Source organism: Pseudorca crassidens, chromosome 1 (genome assembly GCF_039906515.1).
Source record: "Pseudorca crassidens isolate mPseCra1 chromosome 1, mPseCra1.hap1, whole genome shotgun sequence".
In the NCBI taxonomy this organism is placed as follows: Eukaryota; Metazoa; Chordata; class Mammalia; order Artiodactyla; family Delphinidae; genus Pseudorca; species Pseudorca crassidens.
The window spans coordinates 173,391,074-173,408,999 of record NC_090296.1 but is presented as its reverse complement, the minus strand read 5'-3'; the positions used below and the strand labels follow the sequence as shown (position 1 = coordinate 173,408,999).

At 47.0% G+C, this 17,926-nt stretch overlaps 1 protein-coding gene across 9 annotated transcripts in view; it reads left to right on the top strand.

The window, feature by feature from the left end:
- Positions 1-14,529, top strand: part of IL15RA (interleukin 15 receptor subunit alpha) — a 29,078-nt gene extending 14,549 nt beyond the window's left edge. Inside the window, exons 2-8 of one of the 9 annotated variants that reach the window (XM_067700546.1) lie at positions 2,043-2,237; positions 3,982-4,074; positions 6,153-6,347; positions 6,923-6,955; positions 10,844-10,928; positions 12,794-13,007; positions 13,651-14,529. In XM_067700546.1, coding sequence (XP_067556647.1) covers positions 2,043-2,237; positions 3,982-4,074; positions 6,153-6,347; positions 6,923-6,955; positions 10,844-10,928; positions 12,794-13,007; positions 13,651-13,677 — 842 coding nt within the window. In that variant the 3' untranslated portion in view covers positions 13,678-14,529. The other 8 variants (XM_067700571.1, XM_067700556.1, XM_067700521.1 and 5 more) reach the window with 8 other exon arrangements.
- The last annotated feature ends 3,397 nt before the right edge of the window (positions 14,530-17,926 follow it).

The following is a 17,926-nucleotide window of genomic DNA, read 5'->3' as shown; positions in this document are numbered from 1 at the left end:
TGGTGATTCTGGCAGTCATTCTCTGACATCCAAACCTAGGCCAGCAGCTGGGGAGTGTGGAAACCCAGGGGATGCCCTCTGGAGGAGAAGATGGACAAGACCTGGGCAGAGGGGCAGTCCCTAGTCCAGAAAGCTAGGGTCCTGGACAGAGGCAGCCCAGTCCACAGGGAGCAGGTGAGAAGGATGGTGAAAGCTGCTATTTGGGGGGCCCGTGGCTAGTCAAAGCTGACCCCAGATCCTGCCCGACCAGAGGAAGGTTCGGATTTCTAGGAAGCAGGCACAGGTTCTGGTGGGGTAAATCAAACAAGACTGGCTTATTCGAAGGCTGTAGAAGGAACTCAGCACCACCAGGACACACGGGTGAAGACAGAGACATTTTCCAAGGCAGATGAAGATTCATGTTCTGGAATCCAGCGTCCTCAGCACGTCATGCAAAACTGTAGAAGATGGTCACATTTTCCAGACTCTGTCCCCCTCCGGGCGTAGCACAGGCTCTAATCTGGATAGGACACTGTCCAATCCCAATAGGTGACTGAGCCCACCTCATCCATTTGGGAGTTGGGCTGTTCCTAGTACTCTCAGGTGGCTAAATCAGCAGATTTTCAGACTAGCACTGTCTGATCCTAGCCTGTTCCCAAACTCAGATATGAGAACAAAGGACTTCACTAGGTGTCATGCTAACAGCACTAGACGAACTATGGAGCTGATTGCTGATCTACTGAGCATCTGTCTACAGAGAGGTGCCTCGGGAATGAAATGAAGGTCCAGGACGGGGCAAACCCCAGGACACTGGTTTTAGCCATCAAGTTTCATACAAAGAAAATCGTAGGGTCTAAATCTTGCTCAAATCTTTCAACTTCCAACTAATTAGAAGGGGGCAATTATTAAGAAAACTTTAATTGTTCTAGTTCTGGCTCTTACCTTCTTTTGGTAACATTCTCTGATAAAACGTATCTTATTTTTCACTCCACATGCACTTGGTCACATCCACAGTCTGCTGGGAGTGACTTGTGTCTTGTCTCCCAAAAGCCTGTCCAGAATCCTCCCAAATGGCCTCACAAGTCTTCTCGGCTTCAATTTTACCCTAAGCTGCCCTAACTTGCCCAGAGGAAGGAGAAAATTCCTAATTCTAGGATCTCCTCCCTTTTTCACATTCATTTAGCAGCAAAAGCACTGAATACCCACCCTTGGCATGGTTTAGCCCTCTCTTGCCCTGTGGTCAGCCAAGGTTTCTGACTTCTTGTGGCAGGGTATTTTAAAATCCCCTCCCCCACTTTTTTATTGTGAAGTATTTCATATATTTAAAACAGTATATAATATATACACATGACTAATATTCTTCCAGTCCTCATCGGTGTAGCCTTTCATCTATGGCCAGTGGTTACTCTGCGGGGTCGTGGTTAATGCCAACAGCTATTCTGATTGTGGGGCTGAGGGAGGGCTTTCCTGAGGAAGCGATGTTGAACTAAGCTAAGAAGGGTGGCAGGAGATGGCCAGCCAAGAGTGGGCGGGGGAGGTGCATGGTGAGAGGCATGGGGGGACCAGAGGCCAGTGTGGCCAGAGGGAAGGGCAGCTGGAGAGGCAGACAGTGCCGGGTCCAGCAAAGCCTTGATTTTAGTTTTTATTCTAAGAGCAGTGGGCAACTGAGAAAGAGTGAAGTCATCAAACTTGAAGTCATCTGAAGATGATGCCGGCTGCCTTGTGGAAATGGATTAAAGGCTTGTAGGGATAGCAATCCAGAGGCTAAGAGATACTGAGGCTGGAGACTGATGGGAGTGGAGGGCAAGAGAGAGGGGTCTCTATTTATGACCCCTGGTATCTAGCTATGCTGAATGGCTGGTACTTGAGGCAAGATTCTGGACAGCTTCTAGACAGTGGGGGCCCTTCCTCAACATCTTCCACATGCTTGGAATCTGAGGTGTATCCCCAGGGGCCCCTACGATAATCCAGACCCCGACTATAAAGTTATTGACTACCACCCGTGTTCCCTCGGAGCAAGCTGAAATCTCTTCATCTCTCCCCTCTCATCTGCACTTCTGCAGGCATCACATGCCCAACTCCTACATCTGTGAAACATGCAGACATCTGGGTCAAGAGTTACAACCTCAACTCCAGGGAGCGGTATGTTTGTAACTCTGGCTTCAAGCGTAAAGCCGGGACCTCCAGCCTGACCGAGTGCGTGTTTAACAAGACTGTGAACATCGCCCACTGGACCACTCCCAATCTCAAGTGCATCAGTAAGTGCACTGTCCCTCCGCCCCTTTTGCCAAGGCCACGCAGAGAGCAGACTGCACTGTGGGCAGCAGAATGAGGTGGCCTTGACATCTGGGTTGAGGACTGAGACTAAATAAACAAATGGGCTTCTAAACACACCTCCGGGAGATGGAAATACATGGGCTTTGGGGTCACACAGTTCTGGGTTCAAGTCCTGGCTCTGCCACTTAACCATCTGTGAGACCTGGAGTGAGGGCCTCAATGTCTTGGATCTCTTTGTTCCTAATCTAGAAAATGGACCTGATGTCAACATTGTGGCTTGTAGGAGGATTAAGAGAAATCTGGTAAATATTAACTATTATTACCTCAGTGCTTTAAGATGATAGAAGCAAGAATTTGGCTACAGACAAAAGTGTGTGCTCACAGCATGCTTGTTTCCCAGAGAGCATTCCCGATTCCTCCCTAGGAGACAGCCTGCAAGGAAATCACTCCCCGTTCTCCTCCCCGGAGAGCAGCACGGAAACCCACAGAGCAGAGACCCCCTTGGCCCAGTTATCATGTCTGGGGTCCCGCCAGAGCTCAAGACTGGGTGTGAGGAAAGATCTCCAGAATCCCTTTTTTTTTAACCATCCACAGCTGGATAACCACACCAGAAGTCAAACAATCTTGGAGTGGAAGCCAGTAGTGCTATTTTCAGGAATACTAAGCCCCATACTCTAGAAAAGGAAAGGTTAATCTGTGATCTTCCAAGAGAATGATGATTTAACAAACATTTATTGCACACGTGGTGCATGTCCAGCCGTGATACTTTCTCACGTAGTATTTGTGAAAATTCGCCACTCCTCTCTGGGCAAAGCAGACAAGCGGGGCTGTTCTACAGCAAACTCACAGACTCCCTCTGGCTTTTTGAATCTGTATTGAATCTGTAGCGCTGAGATCGCCCTGTATCCCTTCCCCTCCCGCTGCGTGGCCACCATGCAGGCATCAGAGGCCGGGCAAGGAGGGAGCCTTCTGCTTGTTGCAGAGGAATAGCTGGGCTGGGAACATGGCGCCCACGGCATCCTGGGGCCATTGGAGGGATAAGCTGGGTGACGACGGGTCTGAGCAGTAACTTCTGGGAGAACACAGGTGTCTTCCTCGGTCTAGTCCGGGGACCCACTGGAACCATAGTCCAGGGGCAAAAATGAGGGCTTTCCACTGTAGGGAGAGTGACTGTTTCTGCAAAGTTCCAATTCCTCTGGGTGAATGAATCGAGGATGGCGAACTGAACAGGGCGGGTTGCAGGCGGGAGAGGAAAGAAGGGGGCGAGGCCTGGAATCGTAGACTTTTAGAACCCGAAGACTGGAGGAACCTTTAGGTCTCATCCCCAAAGCCCCCACCTTTTACCACTAACAGCTGCCTCCATTATTTTCCCCAACCTCTTGTGCCAAACACAATCCATCGCGTAATCATTTATTTTCCCACGCAAAAGCCAGCGTTATAAAGCTGAGTTGACATCGCTGCTATCATCCCAGCCAAAAATAAAACACACGTGATACTTAACTCATGCAGTCTTTCTGAAAGGCTAGAAAAAAATAGTGTGCAGTCTGTTTGCAATGGGAACTGCAGACTGATGCTTGTTTATCTCTTGTGCTTCTGGCCTAGCCTAGGGAGCCAGACGTGTCCACTTTAAATTTATATATTTATTTTTTATTTACATCCAGTTCTGAAGCCACACCAGGTTCCACCCTCAGGATCATAAATGCCATGTGGTTATCCTCTCTCTAGGAGACCCCTCCCTGACTCACCAAAGGCCACCCTCCACAGCAGCACCGACAGGGGTGACCCCAGAGCCAGACAGCCCCAACCCTTCTGGAAAAGGTAGGAATGTCACAGACTCTCTCCGGACTCTCATCCCCTGATGCCATCCGGTCCACAGAGAACCCTCAGATTCGTGGACCACTGCCAGGGTTCCACTGCAAACACCTCTTATTCACGTCAAGAATGAGGATTGACATTAGTTTCATTTTCCCTTTTAAACCAAAGTAGCTTGATAGCCAGGCTTCACAGGTACATAATTAATAAGAGTTTAAAATCCACTCTTAATAGGCCAGATCACACTTTGTGGGAGAAACGTAGCCTCAAGAATGGGGGAGGGTCTGAGGTTCTGAATGCCTTGCATGTCAGCCTTGCCAGGTCTCATGGGCGCTGGCAGAAAACCTGACCCTCCTGGGTCAGAGATGGAGGACTTTCCTACCCGGCACCACAGGCAACAGGACTGTCAGCAGGTTTCATCAAGTCCCTCGTCCCCACATGCCTTAAGCAGGCCTAAACAGATGACCGTACAGGCAGCCTACGTCACTGGAGGGGAAGCCTGAGCAGGAACCTGAGTGTTTCACTGCTGGCATGAACATGTCTGCCTTGTGTTCCAGGGGGAGGCACTGTCTCCACCTTCCAAGGCCATCTAAGCATCCTTGAAAAGACGGTGTCAAGAAAGGGCCGTCAGTGCCCTGCTAGCAAGGTGTGCAGAACCGGGAGAGACCCACGCAGAGCCGTCTCCCAATAACCTGTGATTGCTTTAGTACAGACACTTGCACGAAGCTGCCAGGGTTCTGCATTTCCACCGAGTCTTAGGTAAACTCTACCCCAATTTCCTCAGCACCGTCCTGATGTTAAGAAAATCCGAGCTCTTGGAGGCTGAACATCCTGGGACAACGTGCGCTGTATCCTCTAATGCCCTCTCTTGACTCCTGGTTTTCTGTCGCCCATTACCCACTGTGAGGCTTTTCCTGGTCCCCGTCTCCTCCCTTCCCTCCAGGCACAGCTATCCCACTGTGGTTGACCGTGCTGCTCGGGCTTCCTCCCTGGAGAGCCGGTTCTTAACCGTGGATGCTCGTTGAAATCTCCTTGGAACTCTGGGTGGTCTGGGGAGCATCTGGGAATTAGGGTTCTAGAAGCTCTCCTGGGGACCCTTACTTAGGTGCCCAAGGCTGAGAACCACTGCTGAAGGGAGGATGGAGAGGCGGGAGCAAGGTTTCCTCCCAGTTACTCAGCTGATGACAAATGGAAGGAAGGGGCTGGAGTACCCAGAATCCCTTTGGTCCAAGTCACACCTGGTTCGGGTGGCCTCTCAGAGCCTTGCCTTCATGCCCCAAACACTTGGCAGACGCTGCATAGTGAAACCTCAGACATGAGATTGATCTCCCAGGCAGGCACCATGGCCACGGGTGCCCACCCATGCTCTGCCCACGTGGCTGGGAGAGCGTGGGGAAGTGGCCCGACTGTATGGCCCGACAGCCCGGGATGCGGGGCTCACAGCCACCCTTGCACACCCTCTGCTCCAGGGCTGGGCTCCTAAGCACCGTACTGTCACAGTGGAAGACCCATTTTTCACAGAAAGAGAACAGCGGAGCTGTGCCACCACACTTTACACTTTGGGGCAGCCGTTGGCTAGCGAGGGATGGGGAGGTAAAGGACCTAAACATAAGTCAGGTGGCCCACCCTCCCCGAAATGGGGGCCAAGCCAGGACACATCCCTCAGGGCAAATCTCAGGTTCCCCTGATTTCAAATGTTTTGTGCAAACATGTAAAAAGTAAACTAAAATCAGCATCCCAATGTCTTTTGGCCAGTACAGTTCCACTGTTTATCTGAGCTGGGTCTCCTAGTAAACACTTCTCTAGTGCCTGGTTCTACCCAGATCTTTGGGATGGTTAGTTTATGTGCCCCATGATGAATAACCATAAATCCTCTAGCGTCCTCAAAAGCCCCTTGGCCATTCCAGATGGATGAAAATGTTACCCACTCAAGGGGTTTTCCCCCAGAGCCGTGGAGGAGTTTGCTGGGGGCGGGCTGGCTGGGGCAGGCTCACGAGAGCCGGTGTTAGTATACTCTCTTCCAAAGCCAAGAAAAGACACTGTTCTCAATATTTTCGTTGTCCATGTCTTGCACTTCCCTGCAGAGCCAGCTTTTACTTCCAGGTCAGACACCACAGTGGCCACAAGGCTGGCTACTGGACCATGCTCCAGGCTGATGCCATCCAAAGCTCCTTCTGCGGGGACCACAGGGGTAGTCAATAATGAGCCCTCCCAAGTCCCAGCTCAGACAACAGCCAAGGCTCCGGAACACACCCCCTCGGCCTTGCAGGACCCGCCCGGTTAGTGCTGGCTTTGCGTGCTGGAGGAGAGGGCAGCTCCCACAGGCTGCTTCTGAGTTGCAGATCCTGAGCGAGCCGATCGCATCACACCATCCAATCCAAAGTCAGGATGACTGAGCAACCCTCTGCCTCCTGCTCTCTGCCACAGCCTTGGTTCTCTGTGCTCCACCCTGGCTCAGCTCAGTGGGGAGAGAAAGCCTGTCTCCTACATGTGACAAGCCTCCCCGTATTAATTCACATGGCAGAGCCTTTGCCAAGAATCAGAACAAGATCTTCCTCCTCCCGACATGGGAGGCCAGAGGAAGCTTTCCTTGATCTGGGATCACAGTGTGTGGGATGGGAGAGCGCTCGGTAATCGGCATCTTCTCTAAGAGCGTATCTGATTCTTAAGCATGGCCCAGCATCAATCAAATCAATGACCCTGGTTCTGTGCTAAAGTGAGGCTGGTTGTGCTAGCCGTGACTCTCTCAAGGCTTTAAGATGGGAGCCAAATTGTCCAGGATTTGTCTTGCTTAGTGAGAAATTAGTGCCTTTAGGACCATGGCAATAACTGAGCTGCAATCTCTTCTCTGCAGGTGCATATCAATACAATCCCAGAGCTGTGACTGGTAAGTATTTTCCTTTGTCCTGGTAGTGTTTATGCTCAGGGCATCTCAGTGCCAGGGTGCTGGGCGGACCTGGCTTATGCCTGCTGTCCCAGCATGGTCACCAACAGCTCCCTCTTTCACTCTCAGAAGTGCCTCTGTTTAGTAAGTTACATGATCCCCGTTTATGGAATTCTAACTTGACTATTTATCTTAATGTTGGTAGTTTCTCACTGTCAGGCTACTGGCGTAGAAGCCAGAGTTGGTGCATCACATTACACTGCCATATTCACTTAGTGCACGAGGAGTAAAGGGTTTATCTTTCAGACTGTATTATACCTCTCATCTCTCACAGCTGAAATACATTTGCTGCAGTTTATATGCTCAGCCTTTAACAGGAGCTACCCCTATAGTATGTCATTCATCTATTCAAACAATATAAATTGAGTTCCTATCCTGTGCCAGATATGGTCCTAAGCTTCAACGAAATGCAGATTTCTCATTAAAAAGCAAATGGCACTTTACATGTCCTTCAGCTTACGGAAGGTTAACGGTTTAATTTGATCAATTAAGTATTTATTGATTACCCACTCTGAACCCAGCAGAGTGCTCAGTACTGGAAGAAACAGAAACCACTGCCCAGGAATAAGGAATTGACATTCTCACTTCAAAACTACCTTCAGCAGATGCGGGCACACGGCACATCAAATACACTACCCCGCGGCTTAACTAGTTTGCACGGACTGCCAAGAAATGACGATTCCCTGGATGTTCACAGAGGACACATTTAAAATTGAAGTATAGTTGACTTACAATATTACATTAGTTTCAGGTGTACAGCATAGTGATTCAGTAATTTTGCAGATTATACTCCATTTACGTTATTATAAGATAATGGTTATAATTCCCTGTGCTGTGCAGTATATCCTTATTGTTTATCTATTTTACGTATAATGTTTTGTATCTGTTAATCCCTTACCCCTAATCTGCCCCTCCCCCTTCCCTCTCTCTTTTGGTAACCACAAGTTTGTTTTCTCTGTGAGGCTGTTCCTGTTTTACAAATACATTCATTTGTATTATTTTTTTAGATTCCACATATGTGATATCATACAGTATTTTCTCTTTCTCTGTCTGACTTATTTCACTAAGCATAATATTCTCTAGGCCCATCCACACTGCTGCAAATGGTAGAATTTCATTTTTTTTTTTATGGCTGAGCAATATTCCATTGTATATATATATACCACCTCTTTATCCATTCATTTGTGGATGGACACTTGGGTTGCTTCCATGTCTTGGCTTGGAAAATAGTGCTGCTATGAACATTGGGCTGCACGTATATTTTCAAATTAGTATTTTCATTTTTTCCAGACATATAGGCAGGAGTGGGATTGCTGGATCATATGGTAGTTCTGTTTTTAGTTTTTTGAGGAACCGCCAGACTGTTCTCCATAGTGGCTGCACCAATTTGCGTTCCCACCAATAGTGTAGGAGGGTTCCCTTTTCCCTGCACCCTCTCCAGCACTTGCTATTTGTAGACTTGTTGATGATGGCCATTCTGACCGGCGTGAGGTGACACTTCATTGTGGGTACAGAGGACCCTTTCATCACCCACACTGAACAGTGGCCACTGGCCACCTTGGCCGCCTTCCCCAGTGTAGACCCAACATCACTGTAGGTTGAAGTCAAGGCGGGGGCTCCTGGCCCTTCCGGGCTCCTGTGCAATCATCCACCTTTTCTCCCCTCTTTCCTCTGTCTCACCAAATCTCTTTTCCTTTTTCTCCAATCCATGTGCCCCCTAGGAAACACAAAAGGGTGGAGAACGTAGCAGTTGATATATTAATCTATTGTTTTGGTGATTCTGGTTTCTTTACTAAATTTGCCTGGAAATAACTGAGGAAGAGGCCAAGTTCAAATGGCTGAATTCAAATTGCTGTGTTATATCATTGGCTCAGGGGCGCTCTTCTCATTTGAGTTGGAGTCTGCAGTTTTTATTCTCAATAAGAAACACGAAGCAGCATTGTGAAAGTGGAACTACAGTTAACATCAGCTTGCCTTTTCCAATAAACCTCTCCATGAACAGTAAATGCATGCCAACCTGATTAGTCAACATGAAGGAATAGTTTAACGGAGTCACATAAAAAAATTTTGTCTTTTAGTCATAATGATGATTAATGTTAAGTCTAAAAACTCAAAACAACTTCCACTAATTTCCCATGTTTTCCATTACTTTTTTTGGAACAACTTTTCTATGCTTATTTTTATTTACTTAGGTGCAACTAGTTATGTTTCTGTAACTTTAGTGTCTCTTCTGATTACAATATCATTGCAAAAATATCAGGAAAAAAACTTTTTAAAAAAGAAAATAAGGTTATCTACAATCCTAAAGTATTACCTAATACTTTGGTATATAGTCTTCAAGACTTTTCTGTGCGTATGGATACACACATGGCTTACTGGAAATTTTTTTTTGTTTTTATGTCAACCATCTTTTTTTACTTAAGACATTGTAGCCATCTTTCCACATTAACAAATGTAGATTTCATAGTTTTAAAAAGCTGAATAATATTCCATTGTGTGGGTATGCCACATTTTAATTTTCTACTGATAAGAGATTTAGATTAACATTTTAAAAATTATTTTAAACAATACTTTAGTGAATACTGTATATGTATTTCCTATTTCCTTAGAATAAATTTCTAGTAGTGGACTTAGAGAGTCAAAGGAAACGGTCTTCTCCAAAGCTTCTGTTACACGTGCTAACTGCCCTTGAGAAAAACTTCACCCACTTCCTCTTCTATCCTGCAGAGAATCTGGGTATTTCCCCTCATATTTAGCTGTTTTTCAGGAAAGTTCTATTTTTAAGGCCACGTCATGGGTGATTCATCCTTGTACGCACGGCTGTGTGCTGTCCGTATAGGTGCAGGTCTGAAAAGCTCAACAATTCAGGAGATGAATGTGCCTCCTGGTCCACAGTGAGATTCCTGGGTCCCCAGACGTTCGGGGCTGTCATCTTACACACAGGGCACATAGGCGATTTTTTTGCAGGGAGATTTCACAGTAGTAAGGCAAACTGGCCAAATCTGCTTGGCGCTTATGATTGATACAAATGTTTTAAAGACAGTTCTGTTCAGCTTGCCCTCAGGCTCAGCCCTCTCGCTTCCATGTGAAGATCCCACCCTCCCTAACAATCTCAAGTCATCGTGCCTGGGGTCCTCCACCCTCAAGTCCCCCTCCCAATGCTGGTCCTTTCAACTCCAACGAAACATGTGTTTCCCTTTTCCTAAGCTGTTACCTTATTCTCTTCTAATCTGTAACACCTGCCTCATGACACCCTTCTTAACACCACCATAAAAAGTTGCAAATAAAAAAACATAGTAAAGATGAAATTGGAAGAAAAATGGCACTGCCTTCTATTGTTTCTAAATCAGGATTCTGTGAAGGTGGAGAAAAGGGGGACATTGTGGCGGGGACAACTGAGGAGGATCCCTGACCTATTTACCCACCTTCAGGTTTAGCAGCAGCTTCCTCTCCTCCTGGGGTGCTGGTGCCCTCGCCCTGATGCTCACGCCCAGCTTCTGATTGCTGAGGCCCTTACTTTCTCCTCCGGCCTCACTCCTGTCCCTGCCCAGTCACCCATGCCACACTGATCGGGAAGGACGAGGATAAAGATAATGCGAATGGGGACGGTTTGAACTGGCAGTGTTGGTGGGAAAGGAGTGTCCTTTGTGCCCAGACGTAGAATAGGCTGAACAGCTGGACCTCAGGGAACTGTTAGTAACGGTGAGCTGGCTAGGAAGGCATCTGGATCTCGCTGCAGGAATGTAAACTGTAAAGAATTTTCAGTCTCAGAAACAAATCTGCTGCCGGGCCTTCGAGCTCAATGCCAACTCAATTCTGCTCTCTTTCTAGCGGCCATCTCCACGTCAGTCGCCGTGCTCTGTGGAGTGTGCGTGGTATGTCTTCTGGTACGTTACGTACGTTACATACGGTCAAGGTGAGTAGACAGAAGACTCACACCGCACAAGATGCTTCCTCCCCCAAGAAAAGGGCTGCATCTGGATGACCCCGGGCCTGCCCTGTCCAAGGAAGACCCCTTTTCCTGGCTGTAGACACAGGCACTTCCGTGCACCCTGTCTGTGTTTGCCAAAAGGAGTGTCGGGGCTGAGCGGTCACTGAGTCGGGCCTGTGCCCTTCACTTTCCAAAGCAGCCTGCAGGCCACTGGTCAGAACCAGGCAGCCAGAAGCCAACAGATGACACAGGGCCAATTCACCGAAAGCCGATTCAGAAGGAAAGAAGGTTCCAAATAACCAATCTGATGGATCTGCAATTCTGATGATATAGTCACGAATGTATTCTTCTTGAATGTACTCGTTAAATACAGATATGCTTCCCCATAAATAGGCTCATTCACGTTGGCCTTGGAATTTCTAATACTTGAAATTCTATATTTCAGCAGTAGTGGCAAGACTGTTTCTGCCACTTGCTGAAATTTCAGTCATTATTATTTTTCTAATCTTTACGCATTTTTACTATTCCTTCGTAAAAGCCTCAAGTGGCATATTAGCCTTGATTTTGTACTTCCATCAGTTAGTAGCCAGTATTTTAGAATTCCATAGTGATATGGCTGTTCCAGACATATCAGGTGTGTTGAAACTAAACTTTTGGTCACTAGTTATGAAATATTTTTTTCTAAATATTATCTCAATACAAAAGACTGTATCACCCTTCGAGCCTAACTTTGATAAAATTAACATTCCATGAAATGCTACTGTAAAGCCAAAATGAAAAACAGCCATCAAAAACTTCACACAAATCTTCAAAAGCTGTTAATACCACCCCAAGCAAAAGAAATGCCACAAACCTCACAGTTTAGAAATCAAAGTAAGGTTGATATTTTACCCAAAAATTCATCAAAAAATCCCCCCAAGTGCTAAAATATTAGCAAAACAGAAAATGACTTTTAAAAGGATTTTAAGAATACCATTACAACTAAATAATTTCCACATAAAATGTTGTATTTGGAATTACATTCTTAGGAGATTATAATGAATATATATGTTTTTAAATTTCCTTCCATTATTTATTTTAGTCTTTGGGTGCACCCCACAGCAATGTGGGATCTTAGCTCCCCGACCAGGGATCAAACCCACGCCTCCTGCGTTGGAAGGCAGAATCTTAACCACTGGACCACTGGGGAAGTCCCAATAATGAATATATTCATTGACTATATTAGAAAAGAATATATACACGATCTTTTTTAAGAATACATTAAAATATATTTTTAAAAGGGATTTGTAAATTTGATATATATGGCCAATAAATATGCTCATAAAAGGAAAACATCAATATTCACTCAATATATTATGGAAAATCATAAATATATCTATAAGAAGAATTGGTAAACCTGGTAAGTGTGACTACTTGGGCATCTGGTGAGTCGATTCTTGCCATAAACTGATAATTTGCAAATAAGTTATTAGGTAGATTTGTCATTCAACAAATTGGCTTTTAGAAAATTGTTTTTGGTAAATTGGCCTAGAGTCCTAATTTACAGTTTAGCCCTCACTCCAAGGAACTCGAAGTGCTTACTCTAAAATGTCCTAAAAGTTGCTTATCCTCAGGAAGTAGACTGTATAATCCACAGACCCACATACTCAGGGCCTAAAACACATGTCCAACGACAGACAGGGAACTGTGGAATTAAGATGCTCTGCATCCCCTACTCTTGGCTTCTCAAGGACTGATTAATATTTGGTTTTTTGTTTTTTTTTAAATTAACTAATCTTTTTCTTTATTTTTTATTTTTTTGCTGTACGCGGGCCTCTCACTGTTGTGGCCTCTCCCGTTGCGGAGCACAGGCTCCGGATGCGCAGGCTCTGCAGGCCATGGCTCACGGGCCCAGCCGCTCCGCGGCATGTGGGATCTTCCCGGACCAGGGCACGAACCCGTGTCCCCTGCATCGGCAGGCGGACTCTCAACCACTGCGCCAACAGGGAAGCCCTAACTAATCTATTTCTTTATATTTGGCTGCGTTGGGTCTTCATTACTGTGCACGGGCTTTCTCTAGTTGAGGTGAGCAGGGGCTACTCTTTGTTGCAGAGCACGGGCTTCTCATTACGGTGGCTTCTCTTGTTGCGAAGCACGGGCTCTAGGCATGTGGGTTTCAGTAGTTGCGGTACGCGGGCTTCAGTAGTTGTGACTCATGGGCTCCAGAGTGCAGGCTCAGTATTTGTGGCGCACAGCTTAGTTGCTCCGCGGCATGTGGGAGCTTCCTGGACCAGTGCTCGAACCCGTGTCCCCTAGATTGGCAGGCAGATTCTTAACCACTGCGCCACCAGGGAAGTCCAACATTTGTTTATTTATTTAACACTTAACTAAGTAAATGTCAGGAGCTGTTTTAAAAGCTTTGTAACCATTACACCATTTTTATTAAGACTGTCACACCTGGCTTAGCCGGGCTCCTGGTGACTCACTCCTTCCACAGTGCCCGGCATTTGAACCACCACCTTTAGCAGAGGGAGGATTGGCAAGGTATGGGAGGCCACTCCAAGAGCATTGGTAAACCTTGGTGGACAAAGGGCTTAAAATACCAAAATAAGATTTAAATACCACCTGTGAGTGGAGGCAATCTAGGTGCTCTCCATCTGAACACCTAGAATGAACTATCTTTTGACCTAATCTCTCCTCTTTTCAAAATGAATTACCTGCTTTACAGGCAAGCTTACCAGATACCCAGTGTTGAAATGGAAAGCATGGAGGTCGTGCCAAGGACTGGGGGAACCGACGCCAGAGGGGAGGGCACAGAAAACGAACCACACGACCTAGGAGGCTCCAGGGGACACCGAGGACAGCAAAGGCCACAGTGAAGGCCTAGCTCTGCTCCAGCCAAAGAGGACCTAGAGAAGCCTTGGGGCGGCGGCCTCGGGGAAAAGCCCGCCAGGGTGAGAAGACATCCTGGTACCATTTTACCGACTGGCCAGCTCAGGCACTGCCCGTATGAGTGGGTTCTCTGGGTTCAGGACGGACACTTGCTCCCTGCCCTGGGGCATAGAGCCCAGTCCCCAAAGTCCCAGCGGTCGACACTTTCCCAGGAGAGAATGAAGGTCTCAGGTCTTCGTATCAGGGCTTTTATTTCATCATGACATTTATTCAGGACAGCTTATCCACTGGACTCTCTCTCCCATTCCTCACCCGGACCTGCAGTTTACAAAGAAAAGAAATACGCTCGAAGCTCCAAGTGAATTACGAGGCTCCTCCTGGCTTGGGAGATGTTTACGAGGATGACACCAGCATTTCAGCTCCTAAAACCTCTCTCTCAGCTAGGTGCTCTGCACACATTGAAAGGGAACAGAGAGATTGTGCCCAGTGAATCCTCTTGATTTAAACGTTCAGAAAGAAAACTGAACTTGGTGACATTTTCTATAGATGTGCATTTATATTTATATCCTTGTCTTTTATAGCTACATATTATAAGATTTGTATTTTGAAATTGTGTCTTGTATAAACAAAATAAAATGTCTATTTTCAATACAAAAAAAAATGCACTGAAAGAATCACGAGAAATGTACCACAAATAAAAAAAGGAGATCAGGAATGCAGAGTCCCAAATGGTTGAGTTCAGCTTTTCTTTCGCAAAGGAGAAAAAAAAGCCTTGTCTGAATCCGAGTCAGATCACAGTTTTGGAGAATTTTTAATAGCATTTCCACGTCAGAAGCAACGGGTGTCAGGTTGTGGCCCAGGCATGCCTGGTGCACACACTGTCTCTTTCTCTACAGTGTTCTTTTCTTTCATGCTTTGATGCTTATAACTTTTGTTTATAAAATCATGGGCCTGGTCCCACCTCCTCTTTTTACAGATGGGAAAACTGAGGCCTAGAGAAGTGACTTGCCCAAGGCCATGCGGCTCAATTAATGCCAGAGTCTGAACAGAGTCTGAACAAGGCAGGTGCAGGGGTAGGTCTATAAACCAGGTGTCAGCTGCCCCATCACACGGCACAAGCATACAGGAGGTGGGGCATAGGCACAGCAACAAATTCACAAGCTGCCGCGGCTCTCAAAGTACCATTTCTTATAAACGTCTTCATGTCATGAATTTAGATGGCTTCAGCAAAAGTAGGGCTTCCCTGGTGGCGCAGTGGTTGAGAGTCCGCCTGCCGATGCAGGGGACACGGATTCGTGCCCCAGTCCGGGAAGATCCCACATGCCGTGGAGCAGCTGGGCCCGTGAGCCATGGCCGCTGAGCCTGCGCGTCTGGAGCCTGTGCTCCGCAACAGGAGAGGCCACAACAGTGAGAGGCCCGCGTACCGCAAAAAAAAAAAAAAAAGTAAAGGAAGGGGGACTTCCCTGGTAGCACAGTGGTTTAGAATCTGCCTCCCAATGCAGGGGACACGGGCTCGAGCCCTGGTCTGGGAAGATCCCACACGCCGCGGTGCAACTAAGCCTGACTATTGAGCCTGCGCTCTAGAGCTCGCAAGCCACAACTACTGAAGCCTGCGCACCTAGAGCCCGTTCTCCGCAAGAGAAGCCACCGCAATGAGAAGCCTGCGCACCGTGACGAAGAGTAGCCCCCGCTCGCCACAACTAGAGAAAGCCCGCGCACAGCAACGAAGACCCAACGCAGCCAAAAATAAATAAATAATTTTTTTTTTTTAAAAAGTGAAGGAAGGAAGGGGAGGAATTTTAAATGGCTGCTTTGGGGATTTCAGAGCCACCCCATTTTCACTATCTGCAAATATCTGTTTCAACAAGTAGGAAAACTCATTGCTAACACATGAGCTGGGCCATTCTATTCACTATTGGCCTTAAGTACTTGATTATCCTGAACCTGCCTGATTACCTAAACTTTTTGCTTCTCTCTTCAGCTGCTTGCCCCTAAGTTTCTAGAGTTTACCATTAACTGGATCCAGTTTGTTCTTACAAGAATCTTTAAGTGTATGACCCTTGTTATTTTAAAACTAATTAGACAGGGAAAAAAAAAGAGCAGATGTTCAGTGGAGCCAGGAATCTGAAAGGTTTCTATGGGATGGAAGAGGGCTGAGTCACAGGGATAGTTCAAGGATTTATGGTTCAAAATCACCATCATCTTTGGAAGAGTGAGTGACATGATGACCTCTAGGGGGCAGCGGGGTGCTGTTTTGAAGATGCAGAATCACCCGGTTCAGGTCCAGCACGGAAGTCTGCGATCTACCAGGCACCAACCAAGTTCAAGCTGGGTAAATTATATGACAAAAATTAGATCTAGACATAGAAGCAGGGCTGGGTGGAGCTGAGGTCTAAAAGGACCAAGAGGGGTTGGGTGGGGATAGATCAATCAATCAATCAGGACCTTTTTTCTTTCTTCCTTTTTAAGTCTAAAGGGGTAAAATGAATTCTCTTACCAGGTGGTGTAGTCCTTCTAGGGAAATGTTTAAGTAACCTGTACGATGCCAGAACATACCATGGCCTCAGAATTTATCCATCAAGCAGTGATGAACATTTTGAAAAGAACTGTGCTTTCATCTTTGAATTCTCAGAGACTGATGCAGTGCCCTGAAGGTCATTAACAGATGCTAGATCAATACACTAAAAGATTCCTAATCACAGTAAGGCCAAATTTTCTGAGACAGGGTAGCAGGTTCTCAGGCAAAGCTACAAAGGAAGTGATCTGGGAGGCACTCAGCCACTTGTCTTTTTGCACCCATCTCCCTAGCCTTCTTTGACAGCTCCAAGCACTGCTTCAAGTTCTACATCTGGCCCCTATTTTTACACACAAATAGTGACTGACGCCCAGAGGGCTTGGCCTGGGAGGACACAAGGTGACCTGGAAGTGAGGAATAGACGTGGAAACCGTAACAACGTATGCTGGAAGGGCAGATAAACGGTATGCGGGGGTCTCAGATGCACCTCTTATGTGGCATCAGGACCCCCTTCCTACTCCCTCCCACCTGCCCCCACCTGTAGGCTGCCCGCGAGAGTTCTCCAAAAACTACCACTTCCCCTCTCCTACCCGGAAGCCCCAATCCAGCCAACCTGGGAGGGTCCTGCAGAAAGACCTGGTGTGCGGTTACCTCCTCCAGTTACCTGTCACCGCATCACAGGCCACCCCAACAGCAGCTCTGCACCACCACTGTTACTGTCTCTGGGGGCTGACTGGGCTCAGCCAGGCAGTTCTGCTCTGTGTCATCAACTCGGCTGCATTCAGTTAGTGGCTGGGCTGAGGTGAAGGTCTAAGAAGGCCTCACTCACTGCCTGGGGCCCCAGTGCTCCCCTGTGTAAACTCTCCACGTGGCTAGCCTGGGCTTCCTCACAGCATGGTGGCCTCGGGACAGCCAGACCGCTTACAGGTGGCTGAAAGAAGAGCCACCAGGCACCTCAAAGGTAGGAGCTGGCACACTTGATGGGCACACCTGTTGCATTTTATTGGTCAAAGCAAGTCGCCAGGCCACCCAGCCCCAAGGGGAGGGGGATGACAAAAAAGGAGGAGAGGAATCAAGGGAAACCATCTTTGGAGATTATACCAGAGTACTTCCCAGGGGCACCAGAGAAGTGGCATTTATCTTTCAATTCTTGGCACTCCATAAATCCAGGAAATGTTGGACAAATGAGTGAAGAGAATGATCGGGGGTCAGTATCTGCCAGGCACTGAGAAGAGTCGATCTTTTTATTTTTACTTTTTAGTGGACAAGGTACACAGGACCCAAAGGGATTTGCAAGTTCTACAGCTGTTAGGTCTTTAGCCCAGATGATGTCACCAGCTGGCTACAAACCTACATAATTCACATTTTCCCCTCCTCTCTCATTTCCTGTGCTCCACTACATTTGTCATGAAGAAAACTGATTGCCCATCATCTTTTTTTATCTTAACTTGATTTTCCTTGATCAATAAATAAGACTTTGACTTTCATCTTTTTAAACCCTCTCTAGACATTAGGAAGTAGGAGAACAGGGACCAAAAAGGCACATTTAAGGGTTTCTCCGTGCTCCTAATTGCCCAATCCACCTTCTTCAATTCTG